This window comes from Gobio gobio (assembly GCF_949357685.1).
Source record: "Gobio gobio genome assembly, chromosome: 10".
NCBI lineage: Eukaryota > Metazoa > Chordata > Actinopteri > Cypriniformes > Gobionidae > Gobio > Gobio gobio.
The window spans coordinates 53943327-53964362 of NC_137116.1; the positions used below are offsets into that span (position 1 = coordinate 53943327).

At 37.7% G+C, this 21036-nt stretch overlaps 1 protein-coding gene across 1 annotated transcript in view; it reads left to right on the plus strand.

Annotated features, from left to right (window-relative positions):
- Positions 1–20372, plus strand: part of hcfc1b (host cell factor C1b) — a 60735-nt gene extending 40363 nt beyond the window's left edge. Inside the window, exons 18-27 of the mRNA XM_079827283.1 lie at positions 1107–1249; positions 1505–1756; positions 5352–5601; positions 8710–8985; positions 11616–11734; positions 11813–11950; positions 14920–15105; positions 16174–16471; positions 18708–18771; positions 18869–20372. Coding sequence (XP_079683409.1) covers positions 1107–1249; positions 1505–1756; positions 5352–5601; positions 8710–8985; positions 11616–11734; positions 11813–11950; positions 14920–15105; positions 16174–16471; positions 18708–18771; positions 18869–18908 — 1766 coding nt within the window. The 3' untranslated portion in view covers positions 18909–20372. The remainder of the gene's footprint in view (positions 1–1106; positions 1250–1504; positions 1757–5351; positions 5602–8709; positions 8986–11615; positions 11735–11812; positions 11951–14919; positions 15106–16173; positions 16472–18707; positions 18772–18868) is intronic.
- Positions 20373–21036: the final 664 nt, after the last annotated feature.

Consider the following 21036-nt stretch of genomic DNA (forward strand, 5'->3'; position numbering starts at 1 on the left):
TGTCTGTAATATGTCAAGTAAAAATTCCCCCGCAAATTACCTACCATATTTCACCAAACAAAGAGGTCCTGTGATGATATTAGTCCCGTGCGAATCGGCATCTCTGTGATTTGGCCGGGATTAGGCGGATCGTATATCATTTTTGCAAGGTTTTTGTTTCCTGTGCGCATTTTTATTTTTATCTTTCACGAAGAATGGAGCTAGGCTGAATAAAATGCGTACCGTTATGAATTCCGTGCGGCCGCGCGGATTATACTTACACTTTAGAATGAGCACCAATTTGGGAGTAAATTGCTTGAATGGTGTGTTTAATATTATTCTTAATGAAAAACACAAAAACAGAACATATGACAAACTCGCTTAAATGGGCACTTTTACATAAAGGTTTGAAACAGAATCTTCCGCCATATATTGTTATTATTGCTCAGTTCAGTTTTTAATTGCAGCCTAGCGTCTGTTCTCTAACTGAACTAAATTATTTTTACATTTATGCATTTGGCAGACGCTTTTATCCAAAGCGACTTACATTGCATTCAAGGTACACATTTTACATTTGAGTCAATTCTTTAGTCAATTTTTATTGCTATAAAACAATCAAAATGATATCGATACGACTGTTTATAATTTCATACAGCTATATCTATAACGAAAAAACATTTACAAGTCTTGACATCATATCCGGGAGATAAGTCAGTAAATTCGAGGAAAATCACAGGCTTGCTTATCCCGTGCGAATGCGCCACGCAAAATTCAGATGTGGGGAGTCATTTCTAAATCACACGATAAAACTAATCCCGTGCGAATAGGGCTTTAGTCTCTCTTCTACAAAGTTAATGTAACCAAAGGCATTTTTAATATACGTTTGGATGTTGTCAAGTGTACTAAATAGATCATCCATCTTTTCTACTGTACATTAAAATGTTCTGATGCTTATTTTACTTACTATATTTGATTGCCGCCCCACTGTGAACACTTCTAAAAGAAAATGTTTAGATTTATAATATTGGTCATCGTATTATAAAGCAGTTATCAGCATTAATTGTTATTGTCCTTCATTGTCAGAGTTTCAATGATAACAATTAAGCTCATCTGTGTTTGTCCTTTAGCCCAGCAGGGCGGTGACGGACAGAGTGACAGCGGCACCAGCGCAGAACCCACGTCATCTACAGAACCAGCCAATCCCACAACACAAAGCAGAGCCATCACCACAGTAACACAGGCCACGCCCACCCCAGGACCATCAGTACCGGTATGAACACGCCTCTAATCTGATCGTCTCTCTTTATGCAATTTCCTGGGCCTGACGCACATTTATATTCCATTTTGCTCTCAAGGTTATCTATTAAAGAGAGCATAAAAGCTATTTTTATATATACAGCCAGGAAAAGCTGCAGATTTTTGATGATAGCCTTACTAATTAATATCACAAAATAGTAGTTTACATAATAATGGTTATTATGTATTATGTAATGGCTCTTTCTGATGGTTTTCTTACGCCATGCAGGAGATTTCGTCGATGGCGGGATCTGCGGTAGTGGCTGATGTCCCAGGAGAGGCGGAGGCCATGGAGCAGTCCAGCTCAGAGGCCGGAGCAGCGGGAGAAGAGCCCATGCAGACCGAGTGTCAGGGAGAGCTGAGTGAAGAGAGAGCCATCAGGGTCGTTGCCATTGATGAAAGTGCAGCGGGTGAGGAGGGCACCATGCTACAGGTTCATGTTGCCATGGAAGCACAGCCAGGGCAAGGAGATCAGGCTGAGGTAAGGAAGACACTTTTGTAATTGTGTGGTTTAGAGATAAATACATATGATGCGAATTTATATTGTCAATGCTTTTCCCCTCCGCTTACAATGATAATCATTGTTTCTTTCACCAAAACAAGTGTAATTCAGTTCCCACTTTTTTAAACCCTTAAAGGGCTAGTTCACCCAAAAATGAAAATTCTGTCATTAATTACTTACCCTCATGTCGTTCGACACCCGTCAGACCTCCGTTCGTCTTCGGAACACAAATGAAGATATTTTAGTGTAAATCTGATGGCTCTGAAAGGCCTCCATTGGCTCAATGGCACGGTTCACTCTCAAGACCCTTAAAAGCCACTAAAGACGTCGTTACAAAGTCCATCTCACTACAGTGGTTCTACAATAACTTTATGAATCGGCGATAATGGTTTTTGTGTGCAAAAAAACCCTAAATAACGACTTGCATAGTGATGACGATTTCAAAACACGGCCTCATGAAGCTTCGAAGCGTTATGAATCAGTGAGTCGATTCAGCAGTTTGGCGATTTGACACGCGATCCGAATCATGAATCGGCTCGCTGAATTATAACGCTTCGAAGCTTCATGATGCTGTGTTTTGAAATCGTCATCACTATGTAAGTCGTTATTTAGTTTTTTTTTGCGTTATTTAGCTCTGCCAGAACCCCTCCCTGAGGTCAATAAATTAAAAAAATTCTGCGATAGGAGTGTGTGCGTCCAGAAATGAGATGAGTTTCATCCTTACATCTGCTATATAACACAATATTTTGTAGTCCAGAGATTCATGTTAGTGAATAAATACATAGATCCGCTGTGAGCGTGTGAGCTCTTGATGGTCTAGTGCAGTGGTTCTCAAAATTTTTATACCAAGTACCAATATAATGACCAACAATTAAATTCAGTAGCTATTCAACTACATCTCTGCACAGTTCAAAAACGAGGCAGTTTATTCCTAATAAGAATATTTATTGTTGTCAACCACTTTAACATTGTAAATACACAGTTTGTACATTAACAATGCTCTTTGCTTACGTACAGGTAAATAAAATAATAAAATGATTCAATTAAAATGTGTTGTACCTAAAAGTTAAATTAAAACTGTACTGTACTTAAATGTAAAAAAAAATGTTTATTGTGTTTTAACATTAAAGGGTTAGTTCACCCAAAAATGAAAATTCTGTCATTAATTACTTACCCTCATGTCGACGTCTTTAGTACCTTTTAAGGGTCTTGAGAGTGAACGGTGCCATTGAGCCAATGGAGGACTTTCAGAGCCATCAGATTTACACTCAAATATCTTAATTTCTGTTCCGAAGATGAACTAACCCTTTAATTTATTTAGTGATTCCTCTACGTACCATTAGAGGCAGCCTGAGTACCACTAGTAGTACTCGTACCACACTTTGAGAACCACTGTTCTAGTGGAAGAATTTTTGTTAAGCGTGCCAGAGGTTTTGGGTTCTAATCCACCATTGTATAGTTTATTTATTTTCTCATTAAAATCAAAGATGTTAATCAGTGAGTGTATATCAAAAACAGGGACACATTAGGGTGCATTTCGTGAATTAAGTCTCCACAACAGCAATCGATTGAAGCGCTTGTTTGTGGCCAAGAGTAGGGTTAGGTTACCGAAACCCAGTGCCATACCTATATAACCAGTATGTACCTGACCGAATCTGAACGCAGATTTCGGTGCCACTTAAATTCAAACGTGCTTTTGCGCTTTGGCCGGCGCCGAGCCAGAGACAGACACGCTCAGCGCTTGGCACATATCACAACTATTCAGTGTTTTCAACCACATCATGTTTATTTTAGGTTTCAGACATTAAATGCTCATAAGTACTAGCAAAAAATACACACTGATGTCTATGAAAGCAGCAATATCACTCCTTTCAGACAGTTACAATTTGACTACGTGTTTTATTCATATCAGATACACATTATATAGTTTACTCTATTCTTCTCCCAGTTCAGCGGTCACTTACTTTCATGTATTTCATAAGACGTGAATTAATTTACGTGATGTAAATCCGACAGATCCGATTCTCTGAGGCGCAAATTAACATGGCGCCGCCCATCGCGCAGTATAGATCAACTAACACACCTTCACTCACTACTTATTATAAAAAATAAATAAATAAATAAACCCGATACAGCAGAGCTGTCATACAGCGCTATTGTGGCAGCTGTGTGTCATGTGAGAAGCATGACGTGTCGCCATGGAAACAAGGCGATGTGTTCTAAAATATTTAGCCAGAGAATATGATCATATTTCAAAATAAAGCAGAAGCTTGAAGCTGATTTGTAGCATACCAAGAATACAGACGACTGCTGTTATTACTGTAACTGTGATTTAGAGTTAAATTAGGCCTGTGTAGTTGGGTCAGATGGTTTTAGTTTTACTGTGAATTTGTTAAGTAAATTATGTTTTGTATTTTTTTATATATATATATATATATATATATATATATATATATATATATTTTTTTTTTTTTTTTTAAGTATACTTTAAACTTGTAATAAATTGTTCAATTTAAATAATTAAAAAAAAATCTATAAAAAGCCATTCTTTAATCTCATCCACCTCGTTTTGTGGCTCTTTTTTTTTTTTTTTTTTTTTTTTTTTTTTAGTATCGGTTTGGCACCGGTATCGAAAAAACCCCAAACGATACCCAACCCTAGCCAAGGGCACTCTGCATGATTTAAAAAATGCATTCCAGCGCCAGATCACCTCTTATTTAACTCTACTAATCAACTAGAGATGCTTAATTTGTATTAGATACAACAACTCAAGCTGCAAGAACGGTCGCTGCTGCTATTCCGACAATGTACACAACAAGCTGCTTCTTCTTCAGCTTTTGCCTTGATACAGTGGGTTACACCATCATGCCGGTGGACACTGCCTCCTAGCGGTCTGCATGTGTAATTGCACATTGATGCGGACAACAACGCAGAAGTATAAATGAAAACCAACGCGTAACTTGCGGCGTAGAGGATAAGGCGTAGGTCCGAAACCAGAAGCCTTTAAATTCAATAGACTTTTTAAATAGGAGCTTTTGCATTGCAAACTTTGTTTATGTGAATTTTTTGGTCTAAAACCCTTCTTTTTCATTATATAGCTATATATACATTATATATCGGTATATACACTATTGTTCAAAAGTTTGGAGTTGGTACGATTTTTTTTATATTTCTGAAAGTAGCTAACCAAGGCAACATTTATTTGATCAAAATGCAGTACTGTTGTGAAATATTGTAATTTAAAATAACTCTTTTCTATTTTAATATATTTTCAAATGCAAGTTATTTCTGTGATTCAGCATCATTACTCCAGTCATCAGTATCACATGATCCTTCAGAAATCATTATAATTTGATGCCATGTTTTTACTGTTTTTGTGCTCGATAATATTTTTCGTCGAAACGTGATTGTTTGGCGAATGGAAATCAAAGCAGCATTTATTTGAAATCGAAATCTTTTGTGACATTAAAAATGTCTTTACTGTCACTTTTGATTAATTTAATACGTCCTCATTGAATAAAATCTCACTAACCCTAAACAAATGTGCAAATAATAATCAGTTCTCTCCGTACAGCAGATGGAGGCCGGTGTGGAGGCTGCAGAAGCGATGAGTCTCGCTGCTCAAGACTCAGAAGCTCTTGCTCTGCCCCAGGAGCTGATGTCTGCAGAAGGACAGCAAACGACCCTCATGGTGACTGGCCTGACCCCGGAGGAGCTGGCAGTGACCGCAGCGGCTGAGGCGGCAGCTCAGGCGGCGGCTACAGAAGAAGCTCAGGCCCTCGCCATCCAGGCGGTCCTACAGGCGGCCCAGCAGGCTGTGCTCAGTAAGTGTGCGACGCACTGCCAGACGCTTAACGTTTGCGAAATTCCTAAGTTTCGGCTCCGAAAACGTTTCTGGTGCAATGTGTGTGCGAGCACTGGGAGCGTATCCTTTAATACGCACAACCGGCGCAACGTCATAGACTGTCTCTGAACAGATTCACGCCCACTTTTAGGGGAAAATAAACTAGACTTCCCATAGACTTCAATACAAAATGGCGGCACAAAACAACGTCAGTACACAGCCGGCAGGCTTGAATAACTTAAGAAATCACTCAGATTAAACATGTCAAGTAATTATATGTCCAGCCGTCCTGCCATAGAGTGTGAAAGATACATTCACACACTTCATTTGGTCAATTAAAAAAACATATCCCTTCATTCTCCCAGCGTCAAATTGGTGTAACAACTCCACCCAGTGGCCAGAGGACATTTACTCGCACCTCATCAAGTCACCAGGTAAACCAGTGAATGATTTAACTTCGTTTTTGAATTATGAAGTACAGATGAGGCTATCGGAAGCTAAGTCAGGCTAGTTGTATGGCTGGACAGAAAAGTGCACTCATTACTCTAAATATAAAGACATAATATATAGATTTAAAGATGTTTACTAGCAAAAACAAAGTAAAATCATTCACTTGTTACACCAATGTGACGCTGGGAGAATGAAGGGACATGTTTTTAAAATGTGGATGTATCTTTCACGCTCTTTGGCAGGACGGCTGGACATATAATTACTTGACATGTTTCATCTGAGTGATTTCTTAAGTTATTCACGCCTGCCGGCTGTGTATGGACGTGGTTTTGTGCCGCTATTTTGTATTTTGTCTATGGGAAGTCTAGTTTATTTTCCCCCAAAAAAGGGCGTTGACGAAATTAAAGTTATGTTCCGGGATGTGCCGGTAGTCCGTATAGCGAGCGACAGCTCACCTCATCATGAATATTAATTACGTTCCAGCTTCCAGGAGTGCAACCAATTAACGCAGTTCAGCACTGAGAGCCCTCGCGCTACACATTCACGGTTTTGCGTCAGATATTTTCGCATGGTGTAGTTAATAACATGCAAAGGAGGCTGCACTAGCAATTTGACAAAACATTTGCTAAAGCACGGAATCAACCTCAAAACATGCAATGTTTTCAACTGTTTAAGGAAGACTGCTGCACCTTGCACAGCCCCGGATGGATGGATGGATGGATGGATGGATGGATGGATGGATGGATGGATGGATGGATGGATGGATGGATGGATGGATGGATGGATGGATGGATGGATGGATGGATGGATGGATGGATGGATGGATGGATGGATGGATGGATGGATGGATGGATGGATGGATGGATGGATGGATGGATGGATGGATGGATGGATGGATGGATGGATGGATGGATGGATGGATGGATGGATGGATGGATGGATGGATGGATGGATGGATGGATGATAGATAGATAGATAGATAGATAGATAGATAGATAGATAGATAGATAGATAGATAGATAGATAGATAGATGGATAGATGGATAGATGGATAGATAGATAATGCTGAATTATCATTTATTATTTACAAGTTCGCTGAATAACTGAATTACTATCAAATTAATATACAACTAATTAATAAATAAATACAACTAATAAATATAATTTATAACTTGATTTTATTCAGAGACAGAGAGAGAAAATGTAATAAGAAAATATGTTCATTTGAACATATTTAATTTTAATGTCCATAAAAATTTTTTTTTTGCAAGAATGGCTTAATTAATACTGTAATCTATGTTCAATACAGGACATTTTTTGACATTGCCAACCTGTAAATTAATTTGAGAGCAAGTAATAAACACAAAAAGGATTGTTTGAGTTGCGTATTGTGCCTTTTTCCTTTACCGCGATTTGTTTAATAATTTTAACGGAACCGGAATCATTAGGCAGAACCGGAACCAGACAATTTCTCACGATTCCCAACCCTAGTTTTTCTCCATTAGGTCTCCTGATGGGGTTTTGGTTCCTTGCCACTGTTGCCTCTGGCTTGGCGTGCTCATTTGGGGACACTAAATTGTTCTAAATTTTTCAACTAAATATCCAAATAAATCTAATTATTAAACTAAATTAACCATATAAACTAAATTACTGATCTAAAGCCCACATTGTCACTGTATGATAATTGAAATGAACTGATGACATCACCGTTTTCTCCAGAACGACTATACGGCTGAATAAAATTGTTGCATTATTTTCCTGTTTAACACTGTGAAGCTGCTTTGAAACAATCTGCATTGATATAAGCGCTATATAATTAAAGGGTTAGTTCACCCAAAAATGAAAATTCTGTCATTAATGACTTACCCTCATGTCGTTCGACACCCGTCAGACCTCGTTCATCTTCAGACACAAATGAAGATATTTTAGTGTAAATCTGATGCTCTGAAAGGCCTCCATTGGCTCAATGCACTTTACACTCTCAAGACCCTTAAAAGCCACTAAAGACGTCGATACAAAGTCCATCTCACTACAGTGGTTCTACAATAACTTTATGAATCAGCGATAATAGTTTTTGTGCGCAAAAAAACCCTAAATAACGACTTATATAGTGATTACGATTTCAAAACAAGGCATCATGAAGCTTCGAAGCGTTATGAATCAGTGAGTCGATTCAGTGGTTTGAATCGGCAAATTTCAGCAGTTTGACACGCGATTCCGAATCATGAATCGGCTCACTGAATTATAACGCTTCGAAGCTTCATGATGCCGTGTTTTGAAATCGTCATCACTATATAAGTCGTTATTTAGGGTTTTTTTGCGCACAAAAACTATTCTCGTCACTCCATAAAGTTATTGTAGAACCACTGTAGTGAGATGGACTTTGTAACGACGTCTTTAGTGCCTTTTAAGGGTCTTGAGAGTGAACCGTGCCAATGGAGGCCTTTCAGAGGCATCAGATTTCAACTAAAATATCTTCATTTGTGTTCTGAAGATGAACGGAGGTCTGACGGGTGTCCAACGACATGAGGGTAAGTAATTAATGACAGAATTTTCATTTTTGGGTGAACTAACCCTTTAATTTTGACTAGTTATGACGGATACAGACTTTGAATTCTCAGCTTGATTTCTGTTCCAGGTGAGGGAGACGCAGGTCATCAATCCACCACGATCCCTATAGTTCTGACCCAGCAGGAGCTGGCGGCTCTGGTTCATCAGCAGCAGCAGCTCCAGGAGGCCCAGGCGGCCGCAGCCCAGCAGATGAGCGCTGAAGCGGCCGCAGCGGCTCTGCCCACCGAAGGCTTGGCTCCCGCAGACAGCCTCAACGACCCAGCGTCTGAGAGCAATGGGCATGAGATGGCCACCGCTGTTACGAGAGCTGTGGCCTGTCTCCTTCCACGTGCTTCTGCAGAAAGTAAGAGATCTTTTTAATTGCTCAAACAAAAAAGTTATTGTTTTCCTAATAATTTGGTTCGGAGAGATGCATTTAAAGGGTAACTTCAGTGATTTAGCATTAGGCTTTTTATCAGTAGAAACTAGGGATCGGCCGATACCGATTTTTTTTTTTCATCAGCCTTAGCCGATGAGCGATACGGGCTGCCGATACTGCTTTTGCTCCCTCAATTTACATTAAAAAAATTCACAATGATCATGATAACAATTTAAAATTTACAATTTAAAAAAGGAACATTTATTGAAGTAAAAAAAATTTTTTTAACAAATAATAAAAACAGGTGAGGTAGAACAAGAAAAAAAAATTTCAGTGGTGAAAAATTCTGAAAATAAATATTTAAGCATAAATAAAATAATTACACTATTGCACACAGTATCAACAAGCAAGCAGCATAATAAAGTGCACACTGACTGTACTATACTTCATTTTAAAACTATTTACAACCTAGTCATTCAATGGTTACACTCTAAAAAATGCTGGGTTAAAAATAACCCAAGTTGGGTTGAATATGGACTAACCCAGCAATTGGGTTGTTTTGACCCAGCGGTTGGGTTAAATGTTTGCTTAAAACAACCCAATTGCTGGGTTAAAACAACCCAATCGCTGGTTAAAACAACCCAATTGCTGGGTTAGTCCATTTTCAACCCAACTTGGGTTATTTTTAACCCAGCATTTTTTAGAGTGTAGGTGCACTGAACTTAATCTCTTGTAGAGCAACACCAGCCGTAATTCAGGAAAAAATCTCCCAATGCTCCACGTGAAACTTCAGTCTTTCCACCTTTTACCATCGTGTCAATTCTCAATTGATTTTGATTAATATGCGCGAGGGAGAGCGAGAGAGTTTGAAGACGGTGAGAGCTGCCCTGTGGACGCCTGTCTGTAAATAATGTAGGGGAAAAAATATCGGCGAACGCAGCAGCCTTGTATCGGCCGATACTCGTAAAAATCGCAAATATCGGCCCGATATATCGGTCTAACACTTGTAAAAACCCCGTAGTATATTTGAATTATGGTACTTTCCAAGGGTTGGGTACCGAACTCGGTACTTTTAAGGGCACTGACTGAATTACGTCGGTACTACAGAGTACCGATTCACATTAAATCAATCGGTACCCAATTTCGGTAACTGAGAACACATATTGTGATATAGACTAGTGTCTGTAAATATTAAACCGCGAAAAGACCATTTAAATACGATTTATGCGTGTCTCTGTGCAAATGAATGCCATAGATGAGCAAATGAATGCCATAGATGAGCAAATGAATGCCATAGATGCGCTTTACAGTCTAAGTCTATAGGTTTACCTCACACACACACTCACTCATAATCGCGCGTGACGGTCGCATGTTTCCATCTCTGCCTCTCATATGAGGACATGAACACACACACATCATCTCCAGAGCCACTGAGTCACTTCATGAGCATTTTACCGTTTCATTTGAGAAAAACTACCGTCATATCATCAACACACACAAACTCAAATGAACAGCAACCCGTCAAAATAAAAGTTTGGCTAACTTGACAAATAAATTACTGTTGTAAAGGAGAATTTAGATACGTCTCAATGTAATAATAATACTTAAACTAATGTAATAATAATAAATGATCAAAACTTTTTTCTTTTTTTTTAAACCTTAAAAAAATAAATACAATTTTTCTTCATGTTTTAATTTCAACCACATAAAGCTCAGTTGTGCAGCACTTTGTTTGACAAAAAAAAGCTTAATTAAATTAAAAGATAAATTAAATGAATGTTTTATGTCTTCATTTGATTACCAGAAAATACATAACATATCATTTGTGGGAAATCTTTTCATAGAAATGAAATTAAAAAGAAAAAATAATAATATGGTTGTTTTTATGAATTAATTTAAGTACCTAGTAGCCTACGATTTACTAGTAAATATTACAGTAATCAAACATCACAGACAATGGCAGACAGACCAGGGCAGCTCTGGCATAATGCCAATAACACTTTTATAATTACTTACAGGTTCTTTACAGTTATTTATGTAAACATCCTAAAAGTACCGAAAAAAGGTACCGTTGGGTACTGGTACCGATACCGGTTAAAATGTGAACGGTACCCAACCCTATACTTTCCCCCCTCATATCCCCCTGAAATGAGAGAATTATGCATTTTATATCTGGAAAAAATCCTCCGATGACGCAAATATCGTCATTTTGCGTCATCGGAGGATTTTTTTGGCCTGAGGCTCGTGCTTGTCCCGTGACTTTTATTCGGCTCACTCATACTTTATAGAAAAGACGCGTTCAGTTTTTAATTGTAGTGTTTATTCTCTAACTGAACGAAATTATTGTATTATTATGAAGATCAAACGGTGTAGGGAGTGGAAGTGCATTCTGGGAGTTGTTGTCTTTCATCCACATGAGACAAAAATACATTTTCTGTCTTTTCTTAGTCTAGAAGGTGCCAAATTCGAAAATAATTTCACATTTCTACTACATAAATGACCCAGTTTAAATACAAAGCTTAATGCTAAATCACTGAAGTAACCCTTTTAGATGCTTTATGATCCAAATGGTTTTTGGTGCATGCTAAAAAAAAAAAATCCCTCTTTTGTTACAGCTCTAGCCCCATCAAGTACTTTTGCACCATCTCAGCCGATTATGGTCGCCAGCCCTGCCAAGATGCAAGCAGCCACTGCTTTAGCCGAGGTGGCCAATGGGATTGAATCAGCAGCTGGGGTGAGTTCACCATTGGTGTTTGATTACTGCACCAATATCTATTTCAGACTATTGTTCAACCAGCTGTTTTTATTGTAGAAGCAAGAAGCGCCTCCAGCAGTCGTGAAGCCACCAGTGAAGAAAGAGAATCAGTGGTTTGACGTTGGAGTCGTTAAGGTCACAAACATGGTGGTCACTCACTATTACGTGCCAGGTGACGATTCAGCAGTTACTGATGTAAGTAATCATCAAGGTGCTGTTAATGTTGTGTCTTAGGACAATGTCATTTAGCGCAAACTTTACTTGGTTGAAATCCACTATACCTGATTGTCATTATGTTTTTCTGTTTAGCAGACAAGTCAGAAACTGGACCTTTATTTTGACTGTGCTGAGACTTTTACTCTCTGTTTAACAGTTCTGTGAATGTCCAATAATAGAAATACAAATTCTATAATATTTATTACACATAACGACAACATTAATTAATTGGATTTAAATAAAGTCTGGGGCTGTCACAATTCCTCGATTTTAAAATCGAGTTAAATCCTCAATTGCAATTCAAAACCAGTTTAAACCCTTGCTCTTGAGTTGATGTCCACATATTTTCATTCAAGAAGTTACAAATATTAAAGATTAATTGAACATTTGATTTGAATGTCATTTGACCAATATTAAAAAAGGATTTGATCGGCTGTAAAGTGCGATAACACCAGGCCATTGACGCCCTCTGCAGGCATTTGCTATAATACGTAATGCACAAAGTTGATCTGTATTTAACAGTGTTGTTCTATAAAACTATATGACAACCTGCTTTTGTTATTATTGCCTCATTGTTATTATATACTATGCATTTTAAGTAATTTTAAATGCTATTGTTTGCTTCGGTCTATTTTAATACTCCATTCATCGTCAAAATAATTGACCGATTACAAAATACGTTTTAGTGACAGCCCTAATAAATAGGGATGCACCGAATATTCGGCCACCGGATATTTTCGACCGAAAATGGCCCAAAAGTGCATTTTCGGTTTTCGGCCGAAAGACTTTTATCACCGAAACAATATGACCGAAATGTGATGACGCAAACAGAAACCGCGACCAGCACTTGCTTGTCTGAAGCAACATGTCTGCGGTGTGGACGTATTTCTGACAGCGAGAGCTATCCAATTACACCACATATGATACGTGACAGTAAGTTATAAAGTATCCTCAACACACCTTCAGATGTTCATTCATGTTTATTCTTAAGGAAGAGATGATCGATCACGCTCACAGATGTTCGCGCGCGCGCGCTGCCGCTTGAACTGTGATGTGATCAGTGATGCCACATTAAAGAGCGTCAAAACGGCATTTATCGTTTAAATTTCGTGATACATGTTGATCGATGTTGGTTTGGGAACTGACAGCGAGAGCTGTTCAGTGCAGCAGCTCATGTTCTCGATGAGAAGAGGACCAGACTTCACTGTGAATGCAATCTTTAACAGTGGGCATGTTTTAAGCGCGGAACACACTTCAATCCGAGTTCCCACACCAACATCGATCAACATGTATCACGAAATTCAAACGATAAATGCCGTTTTGACGCTCTTTAATGTGACATCAGTGATCACATCACAGTTCAAGCGGTGGCGCGCACGCGCGAACGCGATCATCTGTGAGCGCGATCGATCATCTCTTCCTAAAGAATAATCATGAATGAACATCTAGGGTGTGTTGAGGATACATTAAAACTTACTGTCACGAATCATATGTGGTGTAATCGCTCAATCAGTGTTTCAACGGCGAAAAGACGTCAATAAAACTGTTGTAAACCAAACAATGTCATGTAACTTTAGCATCACATTTACCTCAGGTAGTCATTCAGTGTCCACAGAATTTTATTCACTAGAGAAATCAACTCTTCACTAAATATATGAGCTATATTAGCCGTTATATTCATTATAGTCTACTTAACCTGTTAATGATATCTTGATTATTTCATGTATGTTTAAGTAAACTGTGTATAAATGATTATATTTCAACAATTTTGTAAAACTGCTGTACCGAACCGTCAGTTTTGTGTACCGTTACACCCGTATTCTACAGTTAACATATGGGCTATGGCTTTGCTTTGATACACTATTATGTTAAAGGCCTACAGAGAAAATAGTTGTATCTTTTAAGCAGTTGCACTTGTTCTGAATGCACTTTCTTGTAGTAGTCCTACAGAGAAAAAATTAAAATGCACTAGACCTAAATGCACTTTGTTTTTATGAGAGAACATTTAATTTTAAAACCTTTCTGTAGGCCTGTACATTATTATTTAATGTACAAATGAGTGTGGTCAAGTCAAACATTTTAGTTTGAATTTTATTTTATACTGTGCATTGTTGCAATGTGCTAAATAAATATTGGCATAATTTGTAATTGATTTATTCTTTGAAACTTTAATATGAATTTATGCAATTGCAATGCCTTGATTTTAGTAAAGTTAGTACACAGTCATAGCCATAAATGCAATGGTACTAATAATTCGCATAATTTCTTTCGGTTTTCGGCCTTTGTTTCCTCGTTTTCGGTTTCGGACAAGAATTTTAATTTTGGTGCATCCCTACTAATAAAGTCTTTAAACATCTAATAAAGTCATTACACGTCATAATTACTGTGTACTGTATGTAAAATTAGTGTTGTTTGGTCTTTATTTGAGAACATTATTCCCAGCGTGCTCAAATGTTAAAGATGACTGAGTTGATTTACAGCTTTATTTTTGAAAAATACTATAATAGGATTGATTACAGAAGTACATTTTTATTTATATAGCACATTTAAACATAGCAGAACTGTAAATAAGATAAAAAAGATAAAAACAAGAATAAAATAGAATAGAGAAGTGAAACCAGACAAAAACAAAACAAAGTTTCTTTCTAAAGTATAACTTTAGCATAACATTTTCAAATAGTTTATTTCTTATTTTGTAAGTATTATATAAACTTGTAAATATAAAAATCTATCCCCCAAATCTTCTGTAGGGTCGCAGGGATGCTGGAGCATATCCCAGTGTCTTGAACTAAATACATATAAAATGCAAAATTAATTATGCATGTGTTATTGACTTTTTTTTTTTTATTAAATAGTGTGATGTTGTGTATATCGGTCACCTTGCTCACCAAGATACCGACATTGGCCTTTTAAAAATCCATACCAGACTAATGTTCTTGACGTTGCAGGATGATTCTGGCACAATCCCAGACTACAGCCGAATGAAGAAGATCGATTTGTCTCCAGGCACTGCGTACAAGTTTCGCGTGGCCGGCATCAACGCGTGCGGCCGCGGAACATTCTCTGAGGTCTCTGCGTTTAAGACCTGCTTACCTGGCTTCCCTGGAGCACCGTGTGCCATCAAAATCAGCAAGGTTGGTCACTGCAAATAACTTGTGTTTGATCGACATGTGGGTTTGTTAAAAATAGCAAAAACAGTGCCTCGTGATGGCTTCATGACCGAAACATTGTATTAAAGGGATACAAATTTTAATTAGCTCATGATTTCCTCTCCCTCAAGTCATCCTAGGTGTGTATAACATTCTTCTTCAGACAAACACAATCAGAGTTTGTGTCCATAAAAGTGCATCTATCCATCATATAACTGCTCCACACGGCTCTGGGGGTTAATAAAGGCCTTCTGAAGCGAAGTGGTGCGTTTGTGTGAGAAAAATATCCATATTTAAAACTTTATAGACTTAACCCTCTGGGGCTCTTCTGTCATTTCTGACCCGAATTTTTTATAATAAATAATGTTAAAAATCGTAGCTTAATAGTAATGGTCCGAAACTTGCGGACTTTATTGGTACTTGGTATATGAACACCCAAATTAATTGGGGACAGGATTCGTAAGTCTTCGTTAAAAAAAATAGTCACACTCAGGACCTTCGGGTCAAAAATGACCCCCATAGGAAATTAATGGGAAATGAGTCTACATTAGTCTAATCTACAAATCAGCCAGGATGCAGAAAAAAAGGACTCAACAGTGAAGGAGTGAATCTGTAAAACATCAAGAGTGCAAAACAGACAAAAAAAACTCACACACACACAAAAACACAATTAGCTTTTGGAATGGCACGCGTTAATTTGTGTGTGCGTGTGTGTGTGAGTTTTTTTGTTTTGCACTCTTGATGTTTTAGAGATTCACCCCTTCACTGTTGTGTCCTTTTTTTCTGCATCCTGGCTGATTTGTAGATTTTATGCACAAAAAAACTAATTTCCCATTCATTTCCTATGGGGGTCATTTTTGACCCGAAGGTCCTGAATGTGACCCATAAATGAAGAACCCCAGAGGGTTAAATAACTAGCTTCCGGCGGTCAGAGTTACGCAAGTCGACTAGCTTCTATTTATTCCTATGTACCTTCTTATAGGATTTATAAGGAGTTTGCATTTAATTAACATTTTGTCTGGGTGACTGAAATATCTTTTCTTCTCTCTTCAGAGCCCCGATGGTGCTCACCTGACCTGGGAGCCTCCATCAGTGACCTCAGGGAAGATCATTGAGTATTCAGTGTATCTGGCCATCCAGAGCTCGCAGACGGTCGAGGCGAAAGCATCCACTCCGGCTCAGCTTGCCTTTATGCGGGTGTACTGTGGACCCAACCCGTCCTGCCTCGTGCAGTCGTCTAGTCTCTCCAACGCACACATCGATTACACCACCAAACCTGCCATAATCTTCCGCATCGCCGCCCGCAATGAGAAGGGCTACGGCCCCGCCACCCAAGTCAGGTGGCTACAAGGTGAGGAAATGTTTTGTTGACCCTTTTCACAGTTAACATCGTTAAGTCTCTATATTTACATTTTTAGAAAATGTAATGCACATTTATAACGCTATGCTTTGTTGTATTACATTGGCATTTAATTAACTAAAACTAGTTGATAATAATAATGCTACAGCATGAGCGTTTCAACCTCTTGATTTTCCTCTTTTGGAATCAGAAACTGTTGTGGATTTTTTTTGCGAATGTGAACACAAATGTGTTGTTTCAGTTCACCACAATAGACGTTTACCCAACTATGACAATGACTTCTGAGAACCCTGGAAATGTATAACGCGTCTATTAGGGCATCTTCACACCTGGCTCTTTTGGGGCTTTTGTTTCGGATCATGGTGCGTTTTTCCCCTTAGTTCGGCATATGTGAACACTGCAATCGTGCTCGGATCCACACCAAAATAATAGGTCCAAGATTGCCTGAACGATTGCAAACAAATAGAAAGAAATCCGACCCAACGCACCAACAAACCAGGCTGTGTCACGATATATATATATAAAGGGTTTTAATGGTACACAAAACTGACGGTTCGGTACAGCAGGGGAGAGAAAACGTATAAAATTGCTTTTTATTTATTTTTATTAAACAGTGGTTTACTGAAAAAATTGTCTGTCCTTAAATGAATTAAATTAGAACTCAAGTTTGTCAAAGATAAAGCTGTAAACTATAGGAGCCGTTACTCACACATTACTATAATATTAAAGGACAGAGCCCAAACTATGAGCCTAAATTCAGCTGCTGTTTATGTTTAGATATAATAATCAACACTCAGATAACACATTGTGTGCAAACATGTAAACTTCACATAAGGCAGTTTTTGCATTAACTTCTAAATCTAATAATAAAATAGTTTTTTCTCCAATTCGTTGTTGGAATATAATCATTTATACACAGTGTGTGTCATTTTCATTACAGATTTATTTAAACACACATTAATAATCCAGACATCAGTCACAGGTTCAGTAGAATATGATGAATATAACGGCTAATATGGGTCATATATTCAGTGAAAGAGTTGATTTAAAAGAGTTTGATTAAATTCGCTGAAGTATTGAGTTAGGTCTTAAATCATTTAAATTTTCCTACGTCCATGTAACACTACCTCTAATGCCCATTGAAATGCTCCCACAGCGCTTAAATGTGTGTGTGTGTGTGTTTATTCCGGCTGGGGTGTTGTCGTTCTTTGTTTCGCTAGTCCAACTATAGTTTGCTATATTACAACTACAAATGAGACCACCATGCATCTTATATTACAGCCAATCAGCTTCCGTGTTATTGCCGCGAGTCTCTTTCGGATTGTACCACAGACGCATCAAACAGATTTTATTCTTCAGCTTCAGTTCTTATAGTTCCGCAATCGGGAAAGCAAAGACGAATCTTTCTCACCTGCTATCTCGCATAACGACCAAATAAAAGTATGATATGCCTGATAGCACTAAAAAAAAAGAGTTAATAAACCACGAACTGAGTTCGTTACTGACCGATGTCGGACTGACTGTGGATTCTGTGCTTGCGCTAATGTTTTCTGTTTCTAGGCTTATTGCCCCAGAACGATTAAATACACACATTACACACAAATACGATTAAATACACACCTTTTACTTGATTACTTTGAGAACTCTTTACGTATATTAAGCAATTGCTTATTGATGTGGTTTACTTGTAAGATTTTGGTCATATTTCCCACTTAAAGCGATCGTGTTATTAAAGCTAGATAGCAGCACACCACTGGAACTTTTATTGTCATGTGTGACTATTTTGCATCTAATATAATAATATTGTAAATGTTGCATCCTAATTATGAAAAAAAAACATACACATTTCTGGAAATGACCACCACAAAATCAGTAAAAAAAAAAAAAAAGAGAATAAAAAAAAATATATATATATTTATGTATATTATTTTTTGTGAAAAATGTTTTTTCAATCCTGGTGGGATTGAGCAATGAGGAAGAGCAAGTTTACTAATACTAATAAATTCATTATTTTGCTTTGCAAGTAATTTTGTGATTCTGCATTTTCCTTTTTTATTGCGTGATATAGGTCTTAAATTGAATTCATAATGGTCTTAAAAAGTCTTAAATTTGACTTGATGAAACCTGCAGAAACCCTGAACAAAGCAAATGATCTACAGGTGTGAAAATGCCTTTAAATGCATCTTTAAGCTGTGTAATGGATGTTTAAATAATTTTGATTTTGCAGAAACCAGTAAAGATGGCTCTGCGGCCAAACCTGCAGCAAAGAGGCCGGTCTCATCACCTGATATGTGAGTTTGTTGCCATTATACCTTGAACAGTGTATGAGTGTCATATACCAAACCTGAGGCATTGCATTGAAACTGAATGCTTCTTTGCCCTTTGCAGGAAAGGCGCCGGTCCTAAGAAGGCCAGATCTGACCAGTGAGAGACTCCGCCCTCTTTATGAGCTGAACCATGACTGAACTCCTCTACCTGCTGAATGACCCTTCCTGCTTCCACTACCATTCCATCCTCTGCAACGAAACGGAAGGAGACTGCAGCCAAAAAAAGGAAAATCGTTTCCATTTTTGAGAAATCTGCTCCCATCGCTGGACATTTTGGTGCCATGGACGCCTTATTTCCAACTGTATTTTTAAAAAAAACAAACGTACATGTTCCTCCTCAAAAGCACATACATTTGCTTTTCCTGACAATTTTGTGTAAAGAGAATCCAATGGCAGCGTCTCTCGTTATAACTGTATTATCAGATATCCAAGCTTTGTTTTCCTCCCTTGGTATTCATTTATTTTTAAGCTTATTTCAATACAAGCAATAGAAAAACTGTGCTCTTGTCAGTTTGTTGATGTGTTCATTATTTGGGCAAGTCTGTGTATTTCAAACGTGTGCTGAGGAGGGAGTGCGGACGACAACGTGAAAACCAACAGCACTTGGGGATGCTCGTGAGGGAAAAGACTCGGTTCATCTGTAATTATTCATTCACTTCAAGTTCAGTAGCTCTGTTTCGCATCACTGTGTGTTCATACATTTGAGGACCGCAACGCTGAAGACTAAAAGGACTTCAATCTATGTAGATGAAAAGCATAATACTTTTGCATTGCGTCAACTAGATCTTGTATAAAGAGAGAGAGAGTGAGAAAAATCCCCCAAAATAGTAAACGATTGATACAGGAGTTCTTTGTGTGTGGTTTATTTTTGTATTTTATTTTTTGTGGGCAGTTTTAAACCTCACATCCTCAACACGTTTACTGCTCTTTCCTGCAGTCCTCCATCCTTATGGATCTGACAGTGTTTCACATCGCGCGTTCACGAATGATTGGACTTTATTTTGGGAATTGTAGTGTAAAATATATGTATTTGTTCTGGACAATGACCCACTTTTGACTACTTTGATGCTTCTACCACCCCTTTTTTTCCCCCCTCTCAACATTTTATTCTTTAGCATTTATAGGATTCTCTCCTGTCACTAGTCGACATTTCCTGTACATTTGCTTTTCTGAACCTCACATTTCTTTTATATGCTTGGTTTTGAGAGTTGGATATGAATTGGGATTCCTCTCGAGATGACTCTTTGGACTTTCGGAGATAATATTTAGGCCTGTGTAAATGCTAAATAGATGGGAATTGAGAGATTTTGATGAGTATGTCTTCTTTTTGTTTCTTTTTTGGAATGAAAGTTAGAAACAGTTCCTGTTTCTAGAGGTTGGAAAAAGATTAATTGTTGGCTTAGCCAGAGTTTGAACTCCGTTGTAAATTAGTTATTTCACGTAGCAAGACGTCAAACGAAAATCTCTTTGCCTTTTTTATATAATTATCTGTAACAAAATGTTTTTACATGTTGTCATCTATTGATTGCTTTTGTGTCTTGACATATAAAAGTAATGGAATTCTGTCTTTGTGTTCATTAGTTTTGTTTTTTGCCTGCTTTTAATTTACCTCAGCGTTTTTTGTCAATGTGTTTATTGTGTGTTATGGTCTTGTCTTTTGAGAAATGTTATGTACGAGAAATATAGATGACGACCAAGAAATTAAAGATGATTTGTATCAGGAAAAAGAAGAGAAGTGGCTTTGGGATTTTAACATCAGTATTACCCATTCAGTACAGTAAGTGAAGTTTTGTTTTATTATTGAAAATGTACCGTTTTTGCCCTTAAATGTGTCTATTAACGGGGGATTTTGCTTAGGACTTGAGTGTACAGAATGGATGAACAAAATTCAGCTTTTTGTCACATTTTACATATATTTTTTACTAAATTCTACTCCTTTCTCTGGAGCCATTTGTACGAGATACAAAAATCTGCTCAATTAATCGGTTTAAATGAGCTGAAAAACATTTATTTTAGTGAGCGCAATCTATTCTGATTTACTGGTTAATTCTGATTGGTCAATTCAGACGCTCATTAATTCTGATTGGTCCATCCGATGGTTGCGCTGAGAAAAGTAACAGGTGCCGCCAGACTGCTCCTTTTAAACCTGAGTAATCATATTAGGACATTTCTATATTTAAATTCAATATAAGCATATGGGAAATTATTATTTGCTCGTTTTTAGTAGGG